The 21664-nt window shown below is 51.9% G+C and overlaps 1 protein-coding gene across 1 annotated transcript in view; it reads right to left on the bottom strand.

The window, feature by feature from the left end:
• Positions 1-21664, bottom strand: part of LOC147668182 (tripartite motif-containing protein 26-like) — a 326889-nt gene that overhangs the window by 105082 nt on the left and 200143 nt on the right. Inside the window, exon 5 of the mRNA XM_086948720.1 lies at positions 19771-19886. Within this exon, the coding sequence (XP_086804846.1) occupies positions 19771-19886 (116 nt within the window). The remainder of the gene's footprint in view (positions 1-19770; positions 19887-21664) is intronic.

Raw genomic sequence — 21664 nt, 5'->3', positions numbered from 1 at the left:
ACACACAGGCTCCAGGATCAGACACACAGGGTCCAGGATCAGACAAACAGGCTCCAGGATCAGACACACAGGGTCCAGGATCAGACACCCAGGCTCTAAGGATCAGAAACACAGGGTCCAGGATCAGACACACAGGGTCCAGGATCAGACACACAGGCTCCAGGATCAGACACACAGTATCCAGGATCAGACACCAATGGTCCAGGATCAGACACACAGGCTCCAGGATCAGACACACAGGCTCCAGGATCAGACACACAGGGTCCAGGATCAGACACACAGGGTCCAGGAACAGACACACTCCAGGAACAGACACACGGTGTCCAGAATCAGACACACAGGCTCCACTATCAGACACACGGGGTCCAGGATCAGACACACAGGCTCCAGGATCAGACACACAGGATCCAGACTCAGACACACAGGCTCCAGGATCAGACACACAGGGTCCAGGATCAGACACACAGGCTCCAGGATCAGACACACAAGCTCCAGGATCAGACACAAAGGGTCCAGGATCAGACACACAGTCTCTAGGGTCCGACACACAGGCTCCAGGATCAGACAGACAGGCTCCAGGATCAGACACACAGGGTCCAGGAACAGACACACGGGCTCCAGGATCAGACACAAAGGGTCCAAAGAACAAGTAACTTTAGCAGGACAGTAGATGCAGTAGGCAGCAGGACTGTACTGCAGCATATACAGGCACCAGGATCAGACACACAGGCTCCAGGATCAGACACACAGGCTCAAGGATCAGACACACAGGCTCTAGGATCAGACACACAAGCTCCAGGATCAGACACACAGGCTCCAGGATCAGACACACAGGCTCTAGTATCAGACACACAGGCTCTAGGATCAGACACACAAGCTCCAGGATCAGACACACAGGCTCCAGGATCAGACACACAGGCTCTAGGATCAGACACACAGGCTCCAGGATCAGACACACAGGGTCCAGGATCAGACACACAGTCTCGAGGATCAGACACACAAGCTCCAGGATCAGACACACAGGCTCCAGGATCCAACACACAGGCTCTAGGATCAGACACACAGGCTCCAGGATCAGACACACAGGGTCCAGGATCAGACACACAGTCTCGAGGATCAGACACACATGCTCCAGGATCAGACACACAGGCTCCAGGATCCAACACACAAGGTCCAGGATCAGGCACACAGGCTCCAGGATGAGACACACAGGCTCCAGGATGAGACAGACAGGGTCCAGGATCAGACACACAGGCTCCAGGATCAGACACACAGGGTCCAGGATCAGACACACAGGTTCCAGGATCAGACACACAGGCTCCAGGATCAGACACACATGATCCAGGATCAGACACACAGGCTCTAGGGTCAGACACACAGGCTCCAGGATCAGACACACAGACTCCAGGATCAGACACACAGGCTCCAGGATCAGACAGAGAGGCTCCAGGATCAGACACACAGGGTCCAGGATCAGACAAACAGGCTCCAGGATCAGACACACAGGGTCCAGGATCAGACACACAGGGTCCAGCATCAGACACACAGGGTCCAGGATCAGACACACAGGGTCCAGGATCAGACACACAGGCTCCAGGATCAGACACACAGGCTCCAGGATCAGACACACAGGGTCTAGGATCAGACACACAGGCTCCAGGATCAGACACACAGGCTCCAGGATCAGACACCAAGGGTCCAGGATCAGACACACAGGCTTCAGGATCAGACACAAAGGGTCCAGGATCAGACACAAAGGCTCCAGGATCAGTCATACAGGCTCCAGGATCAGACAGACAGGCTCCAGGATCAGACACACAGGGTCCAGGATCAGACACACAGGCTCCAGGATAAAACACACAGGGTCTAGGATCAGACACACAGGGTCCAGGATCAGACACACAGGCTCCACGATCAGACACACATGCTCCAGGATAAGACACACAAACTCCAGGATCATACACACAGGGTCCGGGATCAGTTACACAAGCTCCAGGATCTGACACATAGGCTCCAGGATCAGACACACAGGCTCCAGGATCAGACACACAGGGTCCAGGATCAGACACACAAGCCCCAGGATCAGACACACAGGCTCCAGGATCAGACACACAGGCTCCAGTATCAGACACACAGGGTCCAGGATGAGACACACAGGGTCCAGGATGAGACACACAGGCTCCAGAATGAGACACACAGGCTCCAGGATCAGACACACAGGGTCCAGGATCAGACAAACAGGCTCCAGGATCAGACACACAGGGTCCAGGATCAGACACCCAGGCTCTAAGGATCAGAAACACAGGGTCCAGGATCAGACACACAGGGTCCAGGATCAGACACACAGGCTCCAGGATCAGACACACAGTATCCAGGATCAGACACCAATGGTCCAGGATCAGACACACAGGCTCCAGGATCAGACACACAGGCTCCAGGATCAGACACACAGGGTCCAGGATCAGACACACAGGGTCCAGGAACAGACACACTCCAGGAACAGACACACGGTGTCCAGAATCAGACACACAGGCTCCACTATCAGACACACGGGGTCCAGGATCAGACACACAGGCTCCAGGATCAGACACACAGGATCCAGACTCAGACACACAGGCTCCAGGATCAGACACACAGGGTCCAGGATCAGACACACAGGCTCCAGGATCAGACACACAAGCTCCAGGATCAGACACAAAGGGTCCAGGATCAGACACACAGTCTCTAGGGTCCGACACACAGGCTCCAGGATCAGACAGACAGGCTCCAGGATCAGACACACAGGGTCCAGGAACAGACACACTGGCTCCAGGATCAGACACAAAGGGTCCAAAGAACAAGTAACTTTAGCAGGACAGTAGATGCAGTAGGCAGCAGGACTGTACTGCAGCATATACAGGCACCAGGATCAGACACACAGGCTCCAGGATCAGACACACAGGCTCAAGGATCAGACACACAGGCTCTAGGATCAGACACACAAGCTCCAGGATCAGACACACAGGCTCCAGGATCAGACACACAGGCTCTAGTATCAGACACACAGGCTCTAGGATCAGACACACAAGCTCCAGGATCAGACACACAGGCTCCAGGATCAGACACACAGGCTCTAGGATCAGACACACAGGCTCCAGGATCAGACACACAGGGTCCAGGATCAGACACACAGTCTCGAGGATCAGACACACATGCTCCAGGATCAGACACACAGGCTCCAGGATCCAACACACAAGGTCCAGGATCAGGCACACAGGCTCCAGGATGAGACACACAGGCTCCAGGATGAGACAGACAGGGTCCAGGATCAGACACACAGGCTCCAGGATCAGACACACAGGGTCCAGGATCAGACACACAGGTTCCAGGATCAGACACACAGGCTCCAGGATCAGACACACATGATCCAGGATCAGACACACAGGCTCTAGGGTCAGACACACAGGCTCCAGGATCAGACACACAGACTCCAGGATCAGACACACAGGCTCCAGGATCAGACACACTGGGTCCAGGATCAGACACACAGGCTCAAGGATCAGACACACAGACTCCAGGCTCAGCCACACAGAGTCCAGGATCATACACACAGGCTCCAGGATCAGAAACACAGGCTCCAGGCTCAGACACACAGGCTCCAGGATCTGACACAGAGGCTCCAGGATCAGACACACAGGGTCCTGGATCATACACACAGGGTCCAGGATCAGACACAGAAGCTCCAGGATCAGACACACAGGGTCCAGGATCAGACACACAGGCTCCAGGATCAGACAGAGAGGCTCCAGGATCAGACACACAGGGTCCAGGATCAGACAAACAGGCTCCAGGATCAGACACACAGGGTCCAGGATCAGACACACAGGGTCCAGGATCAGACACACAGGGTCCAGCATCAGACACACAGGATCCAGGATCAGACACACAGGGTCCAGGATCAGACACACAGGCTCCAGGATCAGACACACAGGCTCCAGGATCAGACACACAGGGTCTAGGATCAGACACACAGGCTCCAGGATCAGACACACAGGCTCCAGGATCAGACACCAAGGGTCCAGGATCAGACACACAGGCTCCAGGATCAGACACAAAGGGTCCAGGATCAGACACAAAGGCTCCAGGATCAGTCATACAGGCTCCAGGATCAGACAGACAGGCTCCAGGATCAGACACACAGGGTCCGGGATCAGACACACAGGCTCCAGGATAAAACACACAGGGTCTAGGATCAGACACACAGGGTCCAGGATCAGACACACAGGCTCCACGATCAGACACACATGCTCCAGGATAAGACACACAAACTCCAGGATCATACACACAGGGTCCGGGATCAGTTACACAAGCTCCAGGATCTGACACATAGGCTCCAGGATCAGACACACAGGCTCCAGGATCAGACACACAGGGTCCAGGATCAGACACACAAGCCCCAGGATCAGACACACAGGCTCCAGGATCAGACACACAGGCTCCAGTATCAGACACACAGGGTCCAGGATGAGACACACAGGGTCCAGGATGAGAGTGACACACAGGCTCCAGAATGAGACACACAGGCTCCAGGATCAGACACACAGGGTCCAGGATCAGACAAACAGGCTCCAGGATCAGACACACAGGGTCCAGGATCAGACACCCAGGCTCTAAGGATCAGAAACACAGGGTCCAGGATCAGACACACAGGGTCCAGGATCAGACACACAGGCTCCAGGATCAGACACACAGTATCCAGGATCAGACACCAATGGTCCAGGATCAGACACACAGGCTCCAGGAACAGACACACAGGCTCCAGGATCAGACACACAGGGTCCAGGATCAGACACACAGGGTCCAGGATCAGACACACGGTGTCCAGAATCAGACACACAGGCTCCAGTATCAGACACACGGGGTCCAGGATCAGACACACAGGCTCCAGGATCAGACACACAGGATCCAGACTCAGACACACAGGCTCCAGGATCAGACACACAGGGTCCAGGATCAGACACACAGGCTCCAGGATCAGACACACAGGCTCCAGGATCAGACACAAAGGGTCCAGGATCAGACACACAGGCTCCAGGATCAGACACACAGGCTCCAGTATCAGACACACAGGGTCCAGGATGAGACACACAGGGTCCAGGATGAGACACACAGGCTCCAGAATGAGACACACAGGCTCCAGGATCAGACACGCAGGGTCCAGGATCAGACAAACAGGCTCCAGGATCAGACACACAGGGTCCAGGATCAGACACCCAGGCTCTAAGGATCAGAAACACAGGGTCCAGGATCAGACACACAGGGTCCAGGATCAGACACACAGGCTCCAGGATCAGACACACAGTATCCAGGATCAGACACCAATGGTCCAGGATCAGACACACAGGCTCCAGGATCAGACACACAGGCTCCAGGATCAGACACACAGGGTCCAGGATCAGACACACAAGGTCCAGGATCAGACACACGGTGTCCAGAATCAGACACACAGGCTCCAGTATCAGACACACGGGGTCCAGGATCAGACACACAGGCTCCAGGATCAGACACACAGGATCCAGACTCAGACACACAGGCTCCAGGATCAGACACACAGGGTCCAGGATCAGACACACAGGCTCCAGGATCAGACACACAGGCTCCAGGATCAGACACAAAGGGTCCAGGATCAGACACACAGTCTCTAGGGTCCGACACACAGGCTCCAGGATCAGACACACAGGCTCCAGGATCAGACACACAGGGTCCAGGAACAGACACACAGGCTCCAGGATCAGACACAAAGGGTCCAAAGAACAAGTAACTTTAGCAGGACAGTAGATGCAGTAGGCAGCAGGACTGTACTGCAGCATATACAGGCACCAGGATCAGACACACAGGCTCCAGGATCAGACACACAGGCTCCAGGATCAGACACACAGGCTCCAGGATCAGACACACATTCTCCAGGATCAGACACACAGGTTCCATTATCAGACACACAGGCTCCAGGATCATACACACAGGGTCTAAGTAACAAGTAACTTTACCAGGACAGTAGATGCAGTAGGCAACAGAACTGAAATGCAGCATATACAGGCTCCAAGATCAGACACACAGGGTCCAGGATCAGACACACAGGCTCCAGGATCTAACACACAGGCTCCAGGATCAGACACACAGGGTCCAGGATCAGACACAGAGGCTCCAGGATCAGATACACAGGGTCCAGGATCAGACACACAGGCTCCAGGATCAGACACACAGGCTCCAGGATCAGACACACAGGGTCCAGGATCAGACACACAGGCTCCAGGATCAGACGCACAGGGTCCGGGATCAGACACATAAGCTCCAGGATCTGACACACAGGCTCCAGGATCAGACACACAGGCTCCAGGACCAGACACACAGGCTCCAGGATCAGACACACAGGGTCCAGGATGAGACACACAAGCCCCAGGATCAGACACAATTTTAATAATTTTCATACTGTTTGCATACAGCATACCTGGCGTACTTGGCACTCACTTGCCACTATTTTCGCTCTGTTCCTGACATTATCAGCCGATTTTAGGGCTGTAGATCGAGGGCTAGTGACAACAGCATTTACGGTGGCCATCTTGAGTGAGGGGGCGAGAGTGGTGAGAGCGCTCTAGTGTCCGGTATTTAAGGAAACGGTCTATCTCCGCGCTAGCGGTCGCGTTTGCGGAAGCGCCTCCTCAGCGCCGGAGTCACGCCAGAGTCAGCCCATCTGCACCCGTCCGCGCCTCGGATGTGCCTCAGGGCTATGGCACCACCATATGGTTCAGTCCCCAACCTACCACAGGTACCTATAGCCGATGTAGCATTACATTCAATAGAATCCCCCTACATCAAATATACGTCTGTCGATTTGAAGGCTCTACAACCGGCAACAAAACCCTCCTGCGGGCTGTTAAAATTGGGGTGGGAGAAGGATTCCTGTCAAACCTGTCAATTACACATTGACCCTGTAGGGATCAAATCCACGCTGTCTAATTCCCTCAATAACTCCTCAAAATCAAAGACAAAATCCTTTTCCTTTATTAGCCTCAACTGTCGCTCTTTACCAATGCATAAACTAGAAATTTTTAACCTACTCTTAGATGAAGCACCCGACGCATTGTTTATTACTGAAACCTGGCTCAAAGAAAGTTCGGGTCCAGACATAGCTATGGCACTTCCGGACTCCTACGCTATCACCAGACTTGACAGGGAAAAGATACCTGGCGGAGGAATTGCCATCATCTTCAAAAAGATTTTTAATTGCGAATTTAAACCTCTTTTATGTGATGGCTGCCAAGCGGCGACATTTAAACTTACGCTATCCCCTTATTTCACTTTAGCCGGAGTCCTTGTGTATCGGCCTCCGGGGGCAGCATCCAAATGGGTGACAAATATGTCTGCACTTATCGGACCGTTAGCCATGAGAACTGCCAATTTCACAATCTTAGGCGACATAAACTTGCATCTAGAGGATGAGGAATGCTCTTTAGCTAAAGACTTCATAAATGACTTAGCAGCTCTCAATCTAACCTTAAAGAACTCAGGGCCTACACAACATGCTGGACACCTGCTAGATCCCATCTTTTCCAATCTTAACAATATTGTGACGCATTCTGCCCAGCCTCTGCCCTGGTCCGACCACTATTTGGTTAAATTTGCCCTTCAGGTCGACCCAATAAATAAAGATAATACTCCCCTACCCACCCAGTTTATAAGAAAGTGGAAACAACTTGACATTGACAGTCTCAATACCCTCCTGGAAGAACATAGGCCTTGCACTAAGACCACTGTTCAACAGCTTTCCTCCACAGTACAAAACTGGCTTCTTGCAGCCATTGACTCCACCCTGCCCAAAACAAAGCTTAAACCTAACACCCACCGCTCTCCCGCGCCCTGGTTCAACGATATCTTACAAAATGAAAAAACTAGATGTAAAAATCTTGAACGTCAATGGAGGAGGAGTTACTCACCGGTAATCAAGGAAAAATACAAAATTCAGTTAATAGCGTATCAAAAGCAGTGTAGCAAGGCTAAAGCAGAATTCATCTGCACAAAAATCACAAATGCCTTAGACCACTCCAAAACACTTTTTAAGCTAGTAAAAGAGCTGGCTGGCTCTAATACGTCTCAACTCCCACCTGAACTTAATAAAACTCAATGTGACCTACTAGCTGCCTTCTTCATCAATAAAGTCGACCAAATTCACCAAGACATTAATCAAGCTTCTAATAAATATAAGTTAACCACTGAAGCTACCCCAAACTGTGCATCACCTACCTCGGGTAATGCCCCAGGCATTCCGGATTGCTCTACTCCGGTTAATGCATCTTCTGTCACACTTGATAGTTGGCCCTTGCTGAACCCTGATATGGTTCAAAGGCTGCTAAAAACTATTAAATCTGGCTCACCTAAAGACCCATTGCCATGCTCAGTCTTAAAGCAACTTAACAGCAACGTCTTGGTTACCATCACTGATCTTCTCAATGCTTTGTTACTGGAACAATTTGTACCCAGTGAATGGAAGCATGCAATGATTCATCCGCTCCTGAAGAAAGCTGGCGCAGACCCCAATTTGCCAGCTAACTTCCGCCCAATATCCTTGCTGCCCACCTTTGCAAAAATATTGGAGAAACATGTACATCGTTGCCTCACTGATTTCATTACCACTCATGACCTATTACCATCCCACCAGTCGGGATTTCGTGCAGGCTTTTCCACAGAAACTACCTTGCTGGGGGTAACCGAAAATATCCGCTGCATGGTGGACAAGGGCGAAACAGTGGCACTTGTGCTGCTCGACCTCAGTGCGGCATTCGACACCGTGTCGCATGCGGTCCTCGCCCAAACACTCCACTCCCTGGGCATCCGTGGGGCAGCTCTCAACTGGATTAGATCATTATTGGAAAACCGCACGTTCCAGGTCTTCTCACAAACTGCCTGCTCCGATACCATGACATTCAAACACGGAGTTCCACAGGGCTCTATTCTTAGCCCGTTGCTTTTCAACGTGTATATGAGCCCCCTGGCCAAAATAGTGGAGGAAACAGGGCTTTTAATGTTTTCCTACGCTGATGATTCCCAGCTGCTTTTTTCTTTATCAGCTGCAGATTCTGATAATTCCTTCACCCTACAACTCGGACTCTGTAAAATCGCAGACTGGATGCAAAAAAACTTCCTAAAACTTAACGGCGAAAAAAACGAGTTAATCGTGTTGGGCAAAAATAAAGAACTTTGGGGACCCCAACATTGGCCAACTGAAATGGGCACCCCCCCTACCCCGGTTACTCATGCTCGCAACCTGGGCGTCATTATTGACGACTCACTCATTTTACATCAGCAACCGGTAAAGACTTCAGCCACCTGCTTTGCCATATTAAAATGGCTAAAAAAGATCTGTTGGATGCTGCCTGAAAACACCAAGAAAACAGTTGTCAATGCCCTAATAACATCTAGGCTAGATTATGGCAACGTTTTGTACCTGGGGGCGAACAAAGCTACTGTCCGCAGGTTGCAATCAGTGCAAAATGCAGCAGCCAGACTACTCTGTAAAATTCCCATCTCTACTCCAACCACTAAATACATCAGGAAGTTACACTGGCTAAAAATTGAAAACCGAGTTAAATTCAAATCTCTATGTTTTATGCACAGGATTTCCACCAACACCGCTCCTAAATATCTGCAAAACCTGGTGCGCCCCTACCGTCCTTCCAGATCTCTTCGGTCTTCCACGGCAAATCATTTTGAAATTCCAAGGACCAGGCTGTCACGCATGGGTGGCAAGTCCTTCTCATTCCTAGGACCTTCTCTCTGGAATTCAATGCCACATACATTGCGGTCTGAGTCGAATTACATCAAATTCAGAAAAGCCTTAAAAACATGGCTCTTTAACATCTAGTTTTCTGTAACCGCATTGCTATTGGGATCTGCCGCGCCGGGAAACCCTTTGTTGGGTAGCTGTGCGCATTACAAATGTTAACAAATAAAATAAATAACACACAGGCTCCAGGATCAGACACACAGGCTCCAGGATCAGACACACAGGCTCCAGGATCAGACACACAGGCTCCAGGATCAGACACACAGGGTCCAGGATCAGACACACAGGGTCCAGGATCAGACACACAGGCTCCAGGATCAGCCATACAGGCTACTGGGATCAGACAGACAGGCTCCAGGATCAGACACACAGAGTCCAGGATCAGACACACAGGGTCCAGGATCAGACACACAGGCTCCAGGATCAAACACACAGGGTCCAGGATCAGACACACAGGGTCCAGGATCAGACACAAAGGGTCCAGGATCAGACACACAGGCTCCAGGATCAGACACACAGGCTCCAGGATCAAACACACAGGGTCCAGGATCAGACGCACAGGGTCAAGGATCAGACACACAGGGTCAAGGATCAGACACACAGGGTCCAGGATCAGACACACAGGGTCCAGCATCAGACACACAGGGTCCAGGATCAGACACACAGGGTCCAGGATCAGACACACAGGCTCCAGGATCAGACACACAGGCTCCAGGATCAGACACACAGGGTCTAGGATCAGACACACAGGCTCCAGGATCAGACACACAGGCTCCAGGATCAGACACCAAGGGTCCAGGATCAGACACACAGGCTCCAGGATCAGACACAAAGGGTACAGGATCAGACACAAAGGCTCCAGGATCAGTCATACAGGCTCCAGGATCGGACAGACAGGCTCCAGGATCAGACACACAGGGTCCAGGATGAGACACACAGGGTCCAGGATCAGACACACAGGCTCCAGGATCAGACACACAGGGTCCAGGATCAGACACACAGGTTCCAGGATCAGACACACAGGCTCCAGGATCAGACACACATGATCCAGGATCAGACACACAGGCTCTAGGGTCAGACACACAGGCTCCAGGATCAGACACACAGACTCCAGGATCAGACACACAGGCTCCAGGATCAGACACACTGGGTCCAGGATCAGACACACAGGCTCAAGGATCAGACACACAGGCTCCAGGCTCAGCCACACAGAGTCCAGGATCATACACACAGGCTCCAGGATCAGAAACACAGGCTCCAGGCTCAGACACACAGGCTCCAGGATCTGACACAGAGGCTCCAGGATCAGACACACAGGGTCCAGGATCATACACACAGAGTCCAGGATCAGACACAGAAGCTCCAGGATCAGACACACAGGGTCCAGGATCAGACACACAGGCTCCAGGATCAGACAGAGAGGCTCCAGGATCAGACACACAGGGTCCAGGATCAGACAAACAGGCTCCAGGATCAGACACACAGGGTCCAGGATCAGACACACAGGGTCCAGGATCAGACACACAGGGTCCAGCATCAGACACACAGGGTCCAGGATCAGACACACAGAGTCCAGGATCAGACACACAGGCTCCAGGATCAGACACACAGGTTCCAGGATCAGACACACAGGGTCTAGGATCAGACACACAGGCTCCAGAATCAGACACACAGGCTCCAGGATCAGACACCAAGGGTCCAGGATCAGACACACAGGCTCCAGGATCAGACACAAAGGGTCCAGGATCAGACACAAAGGCTCCAGGATCAATCATACAGGCTCCAGGATCGGACAGACAGGCTCCAGGATCAGACACACAGGGTCCAGGATCAGACACACAGGCTCCAGGATAAACCACACAGGGTCTAGGATCAGACAAACAGGGTCCAGGATCAGACACACAGGCTCCACGATCAGACACACATGCTCCAGGATAAGACACACAAACTCCAGGATCATACACACAGGGTCCGGGATCAGTTACACAAGCTCCAGGATCTGACACATAGGCTCCAGGATCAGACACACAGGCTCCAGGATCAGACACACAGGGTCCAGGATCAGACACACAAGCCCCAGGATCAGACACACAGGCTCCAGGATCAGACACACAGGCTCCAGTATCAGACACACAGGGTCCAGGATGAGACACACAGGGTCCAGGATGAGACACACAGGCTCCAGCACGAGACACACAGGCTCCAGGATCAGACACACAGGGTCCAGGATCAGACAAACAGGCTCCAGGATCAGACACACAGGGTCCAGGATCAGACACCCAGGCTCTAAGGATCAGAAACACAGGGTCCAGGATCAGACACACAGGGTCCAGGATCAGACACACAGGCTCCAGGATCAGACGCACAGTATCCAGGATCAGACACCAAGGGTCCAGGATCAGACACACAGGCTCCAGGATCAGACACACAGGCTCCAGGATCAGACACACAGGGTCCAGGATCAGACACACAGGGTCCAGGATCAGACACACGGTGTCCAGGATCAGACACACAGGCTCCAGTATCAGACACACGGGTTCCAGGATCAGACACACAGGCTCCAGGATCAGACACACAGGCTCCAGACTCAGACACACAGGCTCCAGGATCAGACAGACAGGGTCCAGGATCAGACAGACAGGCTCCAGGATCAAACACACAGGCTCCAGGATCAGACACAAAGGGTCCAGGATCAGACACACAGTCTCTAGGGTCCGACACACAGGCTCCAGGATCAGACACACAGGCTCCAGGATCAGACACACAGGGTCCAGGAACAGACAAACAGGCTCCAGGATCAGACACAAAGGGTCCAAAGAACAAGTAACTTTAGCAGGACAGTAGATGCAGTAGGCAGCAGGACTGTACTGCAGCATATACAGGCACCAGGATCAGACACACAGGCTCCAGGATCAGACACACAGGCTCCAGGATCAGACACACAGGCTCCAGGATCAGACACACAATCTCCAGGATCAGACACACAGGGTCCATTATCAGACACACAGGCTCCAGGATCATACACACAGGGTCTAAGTAACAAGTAACTTTACCAGGACAGTAGATGCAGTAGGCAACAGAACTGTACTGCAGCACATACAGGCTCCAAGATCAGACACACAGGGTCCAGGATCAGACACACAGGCTCCAGGATCTGACACACAGGCTCCAGGATCAGACACACAGGGTCCAGGATCAGACACAGAGGCTCCAGGATCAGATACACAGGGTCCAGGATCAGACACACAGGCTCCAGGATCAGACACACAGGCTCCAGGATCAAACACAGGGTCCAGGATCAGACACACAGGCTCCAGGATCAGATGCACAGGGTCCGGGATCAGACACACAAGCTCCAGAATCTGACACACAGGCTCCAGGATCAGACACACAGGCTCCAGGACCAGACACACAGGCTCCAGGATCAGACACACAGGGTCCAGGATGAGACACACAAGCCCCAGGATCATACACACAGGCTCCAGGATCAGACACACAGGCTCCAGGATCAGACACAAAGGCTCCAGGATCAGACACACAGGGTCCAGGATCAGACACACAGGGTCCAGGATCAGACACACAGGCTCCAGGATCAGCCATACAGGCTACTGGGATCAGACAGACAGGCTCCAGGATCAGACACACAGAGTCCAGGATCAGACACACAGGGTCCAGGATCAGACACACAGGCTCCAGGATCTAACACACAGGGTCCAGGATCAGACACACAGGGTCCAGGATCAGACACAAAGGGTCCAGGATCAGACACACAGGCTCCAGGATCAGACACACAGGCTCCAGGATCAAACACACAGGGTCCACGATCAGACACACAGGCTCCAGGATCAGACACAAAGGGTCAAGGATCAGACACACAGGGTCCAGGATCAGACACACAGGGTCCAGCATCAGACACACAGGGTCCAGGATCAGACACACAGGGTCCAGGATCAGACACACAGGCTCCAGGATCAGACACACAGGCTCCAGGATCAGACACACAGGGTCTAGGATCAGACACACAGGCTCCAGGATCAGACACACAGGCTCCAGGATCAGACACCAAGGGTCCTGGATCAGACACACAGGCTCCAGGATCAGACAAAAAGGGTCCAGGATCAGACACAAAGGCTCCAGGATCAGTCATACAGGCTCCAGGATTGGACAGACAGGCTCCAGGATCAGACACACAGGGTCCAGGATCAGACACACAGGCTCCAGGATAAAACACACAGGGTCTAGGATCAGACACACAGGGTCCAGGATCAGACACACAGGCTCCACGATCAGACACACATGCTCCAGGATAAGACACACAAACTCCAGGATCATACACACAGGGTCCGGGATCAGTTACACAAGCTCCAGGATCTGACACATAGGCTCCAGGATCAGACACACAGGCTCCAGGATCAGACACACAGGGTCCAGGATCAGACACACAAGCGCCAGGGTCAGACACACAGGCTCCAGGATCAGACATACAGGCTCCAATATCAGACATACAGGGTCCAGGATGAGACACACAGGGTCCAGGATGAGACACACAGGCTCCAGAATGAGACACACAGGCTCCAGGATCAGACACACAGGGTCCAGGATCAGACAAACAGGCTCCAGGATCAGACACACAGGGTCCAGGATCAGACACCCAGGCTCTAAGGATCAGAAACACAGGGTCCAGGATCAGACACACAGTGTCCAGGATCAGACACACAGGCTCCAGGATCAGACACACAGTATCCAGGATCAGACACCAAGGGTCCAGGATCAGACACACAGGCTCCAGGATCAGACACACAGGCTCCAGGATCAGACACACAGGGTCCAGGATCAGACACACAGGGTCCAGGATCAGACACACGGGGTCCAGGATCAGACACACAGGCTCCAGTATCAGACACACGGAGTCCAGGATCAGACACACAGGCTCCAGGATCAGACACACAGGCTCCAGACTCAGACACACAGGCTCCAGGATCAGACACACAGGGTCCAGGATCAGACACACAGGCTCCAGGATCAGACACACAGGCTCCAGGATCAGACACAAAGGGTCCAGGATCATACACACAGTCTCTAGGGTCCGACACACAGGCTCCAGGACCAGACACACAGGCTCCAGGATCAGACACACAGGGTCCAGGAACAGACACACAGGCTCCAGGATCAGACACAAAGGGTCCAAAGAACAAGTAACTTTATCAGGACAGTAGATGCAGTAGGCAGCAGGACTGTACTGCAGCATATACAGGCACCAGGATCAGACACACAGGCTCCAGGATCAGACACACAGGCTCCAGGATCAGACACACAGGCTCCAGGATCAGACACACATTCTCCAGGATCAGACACACAGGGTCCATTATCAGACACACAGGCTCCAGGATCATACACACAGGGTCCAAGTAACAAGTAACTTTACCAGGACAGTAGATGCAGTAGGCAGCAGAACTGTACTGCAGCATATACAGGCTCCAAGATCAGACACACAGGGTCAAGGATCAGACACACAGGCTCCAGGATCTGACACACAGGCTCCAGGATCAGACACACAGGGTCCAAGATCAGACACGGAGGCTCCAGGATCAGATACACAGGGTCCAGGATCAGACACACAGGCTCCAGGATCAGACACACAGGCTCCAGGATCAGACACACAGGGTCCAGGATCAGACACACAGGCTCCAGGATCAGACGCACAGGGTCCGGGAGCAGACACACAAGCTCCAGGATCTGACACGCAGGCTCCAGGATCAGACACACATATGCTCCAGGACCAGACACACAGGCTCCAGGATCAGACACACAGGGTCCAGGATGAGACACACAAGCCCCAGGATCAGACACACAGGCTCCAGGATCAGACACACAGGCTCCAGGATCAGACACACAGGCTCCAGGATCAGACACACAGGCTCCAGGATCAGACACACAGGCTCCAGGATCAGACACAAAGGCTCCAGGATCAGACACACAGGGTCCAGGATCAGACACACAGGGTCCAGGATCAGACACACAGGCTCCAGGATCAGCCATACAGGCTACTGGGATCAGACAGACAGGCTCCAGGATCAGACACACAGAGTCCCGGATCAGACACACAGGGTCCAGGATCAGACACACAGGCTCCAGGATCAAACACACAGGGTCCAGGATCAGACACACAGGGTCCAGGATTAGACACAAAGGGTCCAGGATAAGAATATCCCTCCTCTCACATCCCTGAAAGCCAAATGGGAGGCGGATCTGCACAGGGACATTCCGGACACAACCTGGGCACAACTTGTCCGCAGAGCTTGTAACAGCACAAGGAACGCCAGATTCCAGCTGATCCACTACTATGTGTTGCATAGGGCGTATATGACCCCAGGTAGAATACGGCGGTATTTTGGCGATGACACAGCAGCCTGCCCCCGGTGCCCGGAAGAGGGAGCTGAGTTAGTACACATGCTATGGGCGTGCCCGGTCCTGCAGGACTTTTGGCAAGAAGTAGGGGAGGTACTGAATGAGGTGACTGAACGATCGTTAGAGTACGGACCGGCCGAATGCCTTTTGCACTGGTTTCCCCACACCCCCAAAAATAAGCTCACGAGTAAGTTTATCGACATGGGGCTGATGATAGCTAAGAGAGAGATTACCAGGAATTGGAAAGCGAGGCTGGGGCCTACTCCACGGAGGTGGCGGCAGGAGTTTCTGAAATGGGCCTCGGCTGACAGCACACATAGGTACCAAATAGCGCGCAGGACCCCTACCCAGACAGCGGCTGACACTGCGACTGCATGGGAAATAATGGTGCAGGCACTCAGGGATAGCGAGGCTGACGCACAGGAGGAGACTCCCGGAGTGGAGGGCACAGAGGAAGCGAGTTGAGGCCCCAGGAACAGCAGGAATACGGGGAGCGTAAGGCTAGCAACCCAGGGTTGGTAATAACGTAGCCTTAGGCGGGTGATGGTGTGCGAGATGGGGTGGGATGGGGGGGGGGTGTTTAGGGGCTAGCGCGGGGAAGGGGAGTTGGGGTTTAGCGCGTAGTTTTGTAGGACTATAAAAGTAGACATACACTTAATCCGGACACTAACCACTCCTCTCTATGGAACGTCAGGCATGGATGTGCAGAGATTTCAACGCCGCCCGACCCCCGGGTTGTGGGCCGGAAGGCTGTGTATTGATTGAAGAAAGGCATTGTATATCTGCTGACACTTATGATACTATTGCTATACGTATATTGGCCTGTACAGGTATGTCTACAATAAAAATTATTTAAAAAAAAAAAAAAAAAAAAAAAAAAAGGTCCAGGATAAGACACACAGGCTCCAGGATCAGACACACAGGCTCCATGATCAAACACACAGGGTCCAGGATCAGACACACAGGCTCCAGGATCAGACCCACAGGGTCAAGGATCAGACACACAGGCTCCAGGATCAGACACACATAGTCCAGGATCAGACACACAGGGTCCAGGATCAGACACACAGGCTCCAGGATCAGACACACAGGGTCCAGGATCAGACACACAGGCTCCAGGATCAGACACACAGACTCCAGGATCAGACACACAGGTTCCAGGATCAGACACACAGGGTCCAGGATCAGACACACAGGCTCCAGGATCAGACACACAGGCTCCAGGATCAGACACACAGGGTCCAGGATCAGACACACAAGCCCCAGGATCAGACACACAGGCTCCAGGATCAGACACACAGACTCCAGGATCAGACACACAGGGTCCAGGATAAGACACACAGGGTCCAGGATAGACACACAGGCTCCAGGATGAGACACACAGGCTCCAGGAACAGGCACACAGGGCCAATGATCAGACACACAGGCTCCAGGATCAGACACACAGGGTCCAGGATCAGACACACAGGCTCCAGGATCAAACACACAGGGTTCAGGATCAGACACACAGCGTCCAGGATCAGACACACAGGGTCCAGGATCAGACACACAGGGTCCAGGATCAGATACACAGGCTCCAGTATCAGACACACAGGGTCCAGGATCAGACATACAGGGTCCAGGATCAGACACACAGGCTCTAGGGTCAGACACACAGGCTCCACGATCAGACACAACGGCTCCAGGATCAAACACACAGGCTCCAGGATCAGACACACAGGCTCCAGGATCAGACAAACAGGCTCCAGGATCAGACACACAGGCTCCAGGACCAGACACACAGGGCCCAGGATCAGACACACAAGCTCCAGGATCAGACACACAGGCTCCAGGATCAGACACACAGGGTCCAGGATCAGACACATAGGCTCCACGATCAGACACACAGGGTCCAGGATCAGACACACAGGCTCCAGGATCAGACACACAGGCTCCAGGATCAGACACACAGGGTCCAGGATCAGACACACAGGGTCCAGGATCAGACACACAGGGTCCAGGATCAGACACACAAGCTCCAAGATCAGACACACAGGCTCCAGGATCAGACACACAGGGTCCAGGATCAGACACACAGGCTCTAGGATCAGACACACAGGCTCCAGGATCAGACACACAGGGTCCAAGATAGACACACCGGCTCCAGGATCAGACACACAGGCTCCAGGATCAGACACACAGGGTCCAGGATCAGACACATAGGGTCCAGGATCAGACACACAGGCTCCAGGATCAGACACACAGGCTCCAGGATCAGACACACAGGGTCTAGGATCAGACACACAGGCTCCAGGATCAGACACACAGGGTCTAGGATTAGACACACAGGCTCCAGGATCAGACACACAGGGTCCAGCATCAGACACACAGCGTCCAGGATCAGACACACAGGGTCCAGGATCAGACACACAGGCTCCAGGATCAGACACACAGGCTCCAGGATCAGACACACAGGCTCCAGGATCAGACACACAGTGATCAGGATCAGACACACAGGCTCTAGGGTCAGACACACAGGCTCCAGAATCAGACACACAGGCTCCAGGATCAGACACACAGACTCCAGGATTAGACACACAGGCTCCAGGATAAGACACACAGGCTCCAGGATCAGACACACAGGCTCCAGGCTCAGACACACAGGCTCCAGGATCAGACACACAGGGTCCAGGATCATACACAAAGGCTCCAGAATCAGACACACAGGCTCCAGGCTCAGACGCACAGGCTCCAGGATCAGACACACAGGGTCCAGGATCAGACACACACGCTCCAGGATCAGACACACAGGCTCCAGGATCAGACACCAAGGGTCCAGGATCAGACACACAGGGTCCAGGATCAGACACAAAGGGTCCAGGATCAGACACAAAGTCTCCAGGATCAGCCATACCGGGTCCAGGATCAGACACACAGGCTCCAGGATCAGACACACAAACTCCAGGATCAGACACACAAACTCCAGGATCAGACACACAGGGTCCAGGATCAGACACACAAGCTCCAGGATCAGACACACAGGGTCCAGGATCAGACAGACAGGGTCCAGGATCAGACACACAGGCTCCAGGATCAGACACACAGGATCCAGGATCAGACACACAGGCTCCAGGATCAGACACACAGGGTCCAGCATCAGACACACAGCGTCCAGGATCAGACACACACACTCCAGGATCAGACACACAGGCTCCAGGATCAGACACACAGGCTCCAGGATCAGACACCAAGGGTCCAGGATCAGACACACAGGGTCCAGGATCAAACACAAAGGGTCCAGGATCAGACACAACGGCTCCAGGATCAGCCATACAGGCTCCAGGATCAGACACCCTAAAGAAACCCCTTTGAGCTGGTATTCATTTTCATTGACTAGCTTTCTGGGCCACAGCAAGAGGTTCTGGACTCAGAAGGGGTCTTTTAACAGATCAATGTGAGGGTGAAATTGGAAGCTGTTGCCCCCAGTTGTGCACAGAGGAGCCCCGCCAAAGATATCAGTGGGGGTTTCAAAATACAATTGCATGAAGCTCAAGTCCACTTACCTTCATATTTCCTCATCTCCATTTCAAGTCTCTGAGTTTTTACACTTTCAATATTTGTTTCTTTTTCTTTTCTCTTCATCTCCTGCTCTGGACCATGAAACTTTACCTTCTCACATCTGGAAGGACACACACATGAGTTTAATGCTACAGAACACTCCCGTGCTACAACATCTGAAAAGGAACAGCACACACATCCAGTTATCGGAAATAAAATGCTGTAATCACAGGAGCTCATGCACAACGGCACTTGGTGTGTCTTATCACACACACACACGCACACACACACACACACACCCACACACACACACAAACACACACACACAAAGCAGGAGCTCTAGAGCTATCAAAAGTGTCACAAATTATTCCTTCCCCTCTGAATGCCCCTCTGGTCAAAGCCTTGGTAGTACTAGCACATGACAATACAAGCTTCCGGATCTAAGAGAAACGGTGAAGAACTCATCTCCATTTCTGTCTATATATCTGATCACCTGTATCACTCTCTCTTCCTCTCTCATATATCTTTGCATTTCTCCATCTATCTGGCCCTTTCTCCCTCTCTTTCAGAAAGCCCCAGTGATCTCCAAGGTAACTATAAACATGCCCTGTTATTATAAAAAAAAAACACTCGCACACACTAACTGTACGTGCCATGTCGTTTCTACTTTATTTCACTCTCTCCTTTCCTCACTTTCTGTTTCGCACTGTGACTCTAATAACACAACCGTTATTGTGAACTTTGATGTTACAACACTCACACTCTCTTTTTTTCCAAATTCTTTTTATTTGGTTTTGGAAGGAAAAGAACAATATAAATGATAACAATAATAATAATAATAATAACAATTATACTGACAAATATAATAAAATAGAAAGCAAGGAAGAACTACAAAGGAAGAAGAAAAGAGGATACCACTTAAGTGGCAGTTGGAATTGCAGTTATGCTAGAGCTACAGGAGGTCTACATATATCACATTCATCAGTCAGTCTATGATAAGGTTACGATGCAGGTGTACAATTGAGGACATAAAAGTTTGTATACAATGCAATTAAAGGATATCAAGTTAGAACATCAAATACAGAAGTATAGTAATCACATATCCTAAGTGCAAATCTAGTATCAAAACATCAATTAACAAGAAACTCATACATGTCTGTCCAAATCGAATCCGACTGTGTACTATAAAGACTTATTGGGGCAGCGTGAGGCAATTCCTATGTGAAACAATCCTTGTGTGGAAGGACCGGCGAGAGACTCATATACGTGGTTGATATCCGTAGGGGTGTGTTAGCACAATGGGTGTCATAGAGAGCTTCAGTAGAGTGTATGTGATAGTTTGTTGGGACCTATGAGTTTCACGGAGGGTCAAATTTAAAGGAAAAGGCATCAAGGGACCTCCATAACTTCCTATGTCTGGGGCGCCAGGGCGAAGAGTGTAGGGAGATATTATCAGCCGCTCTAAGAAAAGACAACCATTCTTGCCACATTCTGAGGGAGAATTCTTTGGAGTTCTTCCATTTATTTAGTACTTTTTTGCAGGTAAGTGTAAGCATTAGATCTAGCAGATAGTGGTCATTGTTATCCAGTAGCATTGGGTCTAAAAATCCCAGAAGGATATAGGAGAATTCCCTGGGGGGGGGTTGATATTGAACGTTTTGTTTATACACTTGTATATTTTATCCCAATATGTTTGCAGGGTTGGGCATTGGAAGAGCATGTGAGCGAGATCACCAACATGTGTAACGCATCCAAAATGCCTCAGCCAGACTCATACTAGACATCCCCTGCTAAGCTCACATCTCCGGCCACCTGAAAGACCTCCACTGGCTCCTCGTCAACAAGAGAATAATGTTCCGTCTCCTCACCCATGCACACAAAGCCCTCTATGACCTAGGA

Source organism: Lissotriton vulgaris, unplaced genomic scaffold, assembly GCF_964263255.1.
Source record: "Lissotriton vulgaris unplaced genomic scaffold, aLisVul1.2 SCAFFOLD_688, whole genome shotgun sequence".
In the NCBI taxonomy this organism is placed as follows: domain Eukaryota; kingdom Metazoa; phylum Chordata; class Amphibia; order Caudata; family Salamandridae; genus Lissotriton; species Lissotriton vulgaris.
The sequence above is the reverse complement of the archived record's forward strand: the minus strand, read 5'-3'. Positions and strand labels throughout refer to the sequence as shown.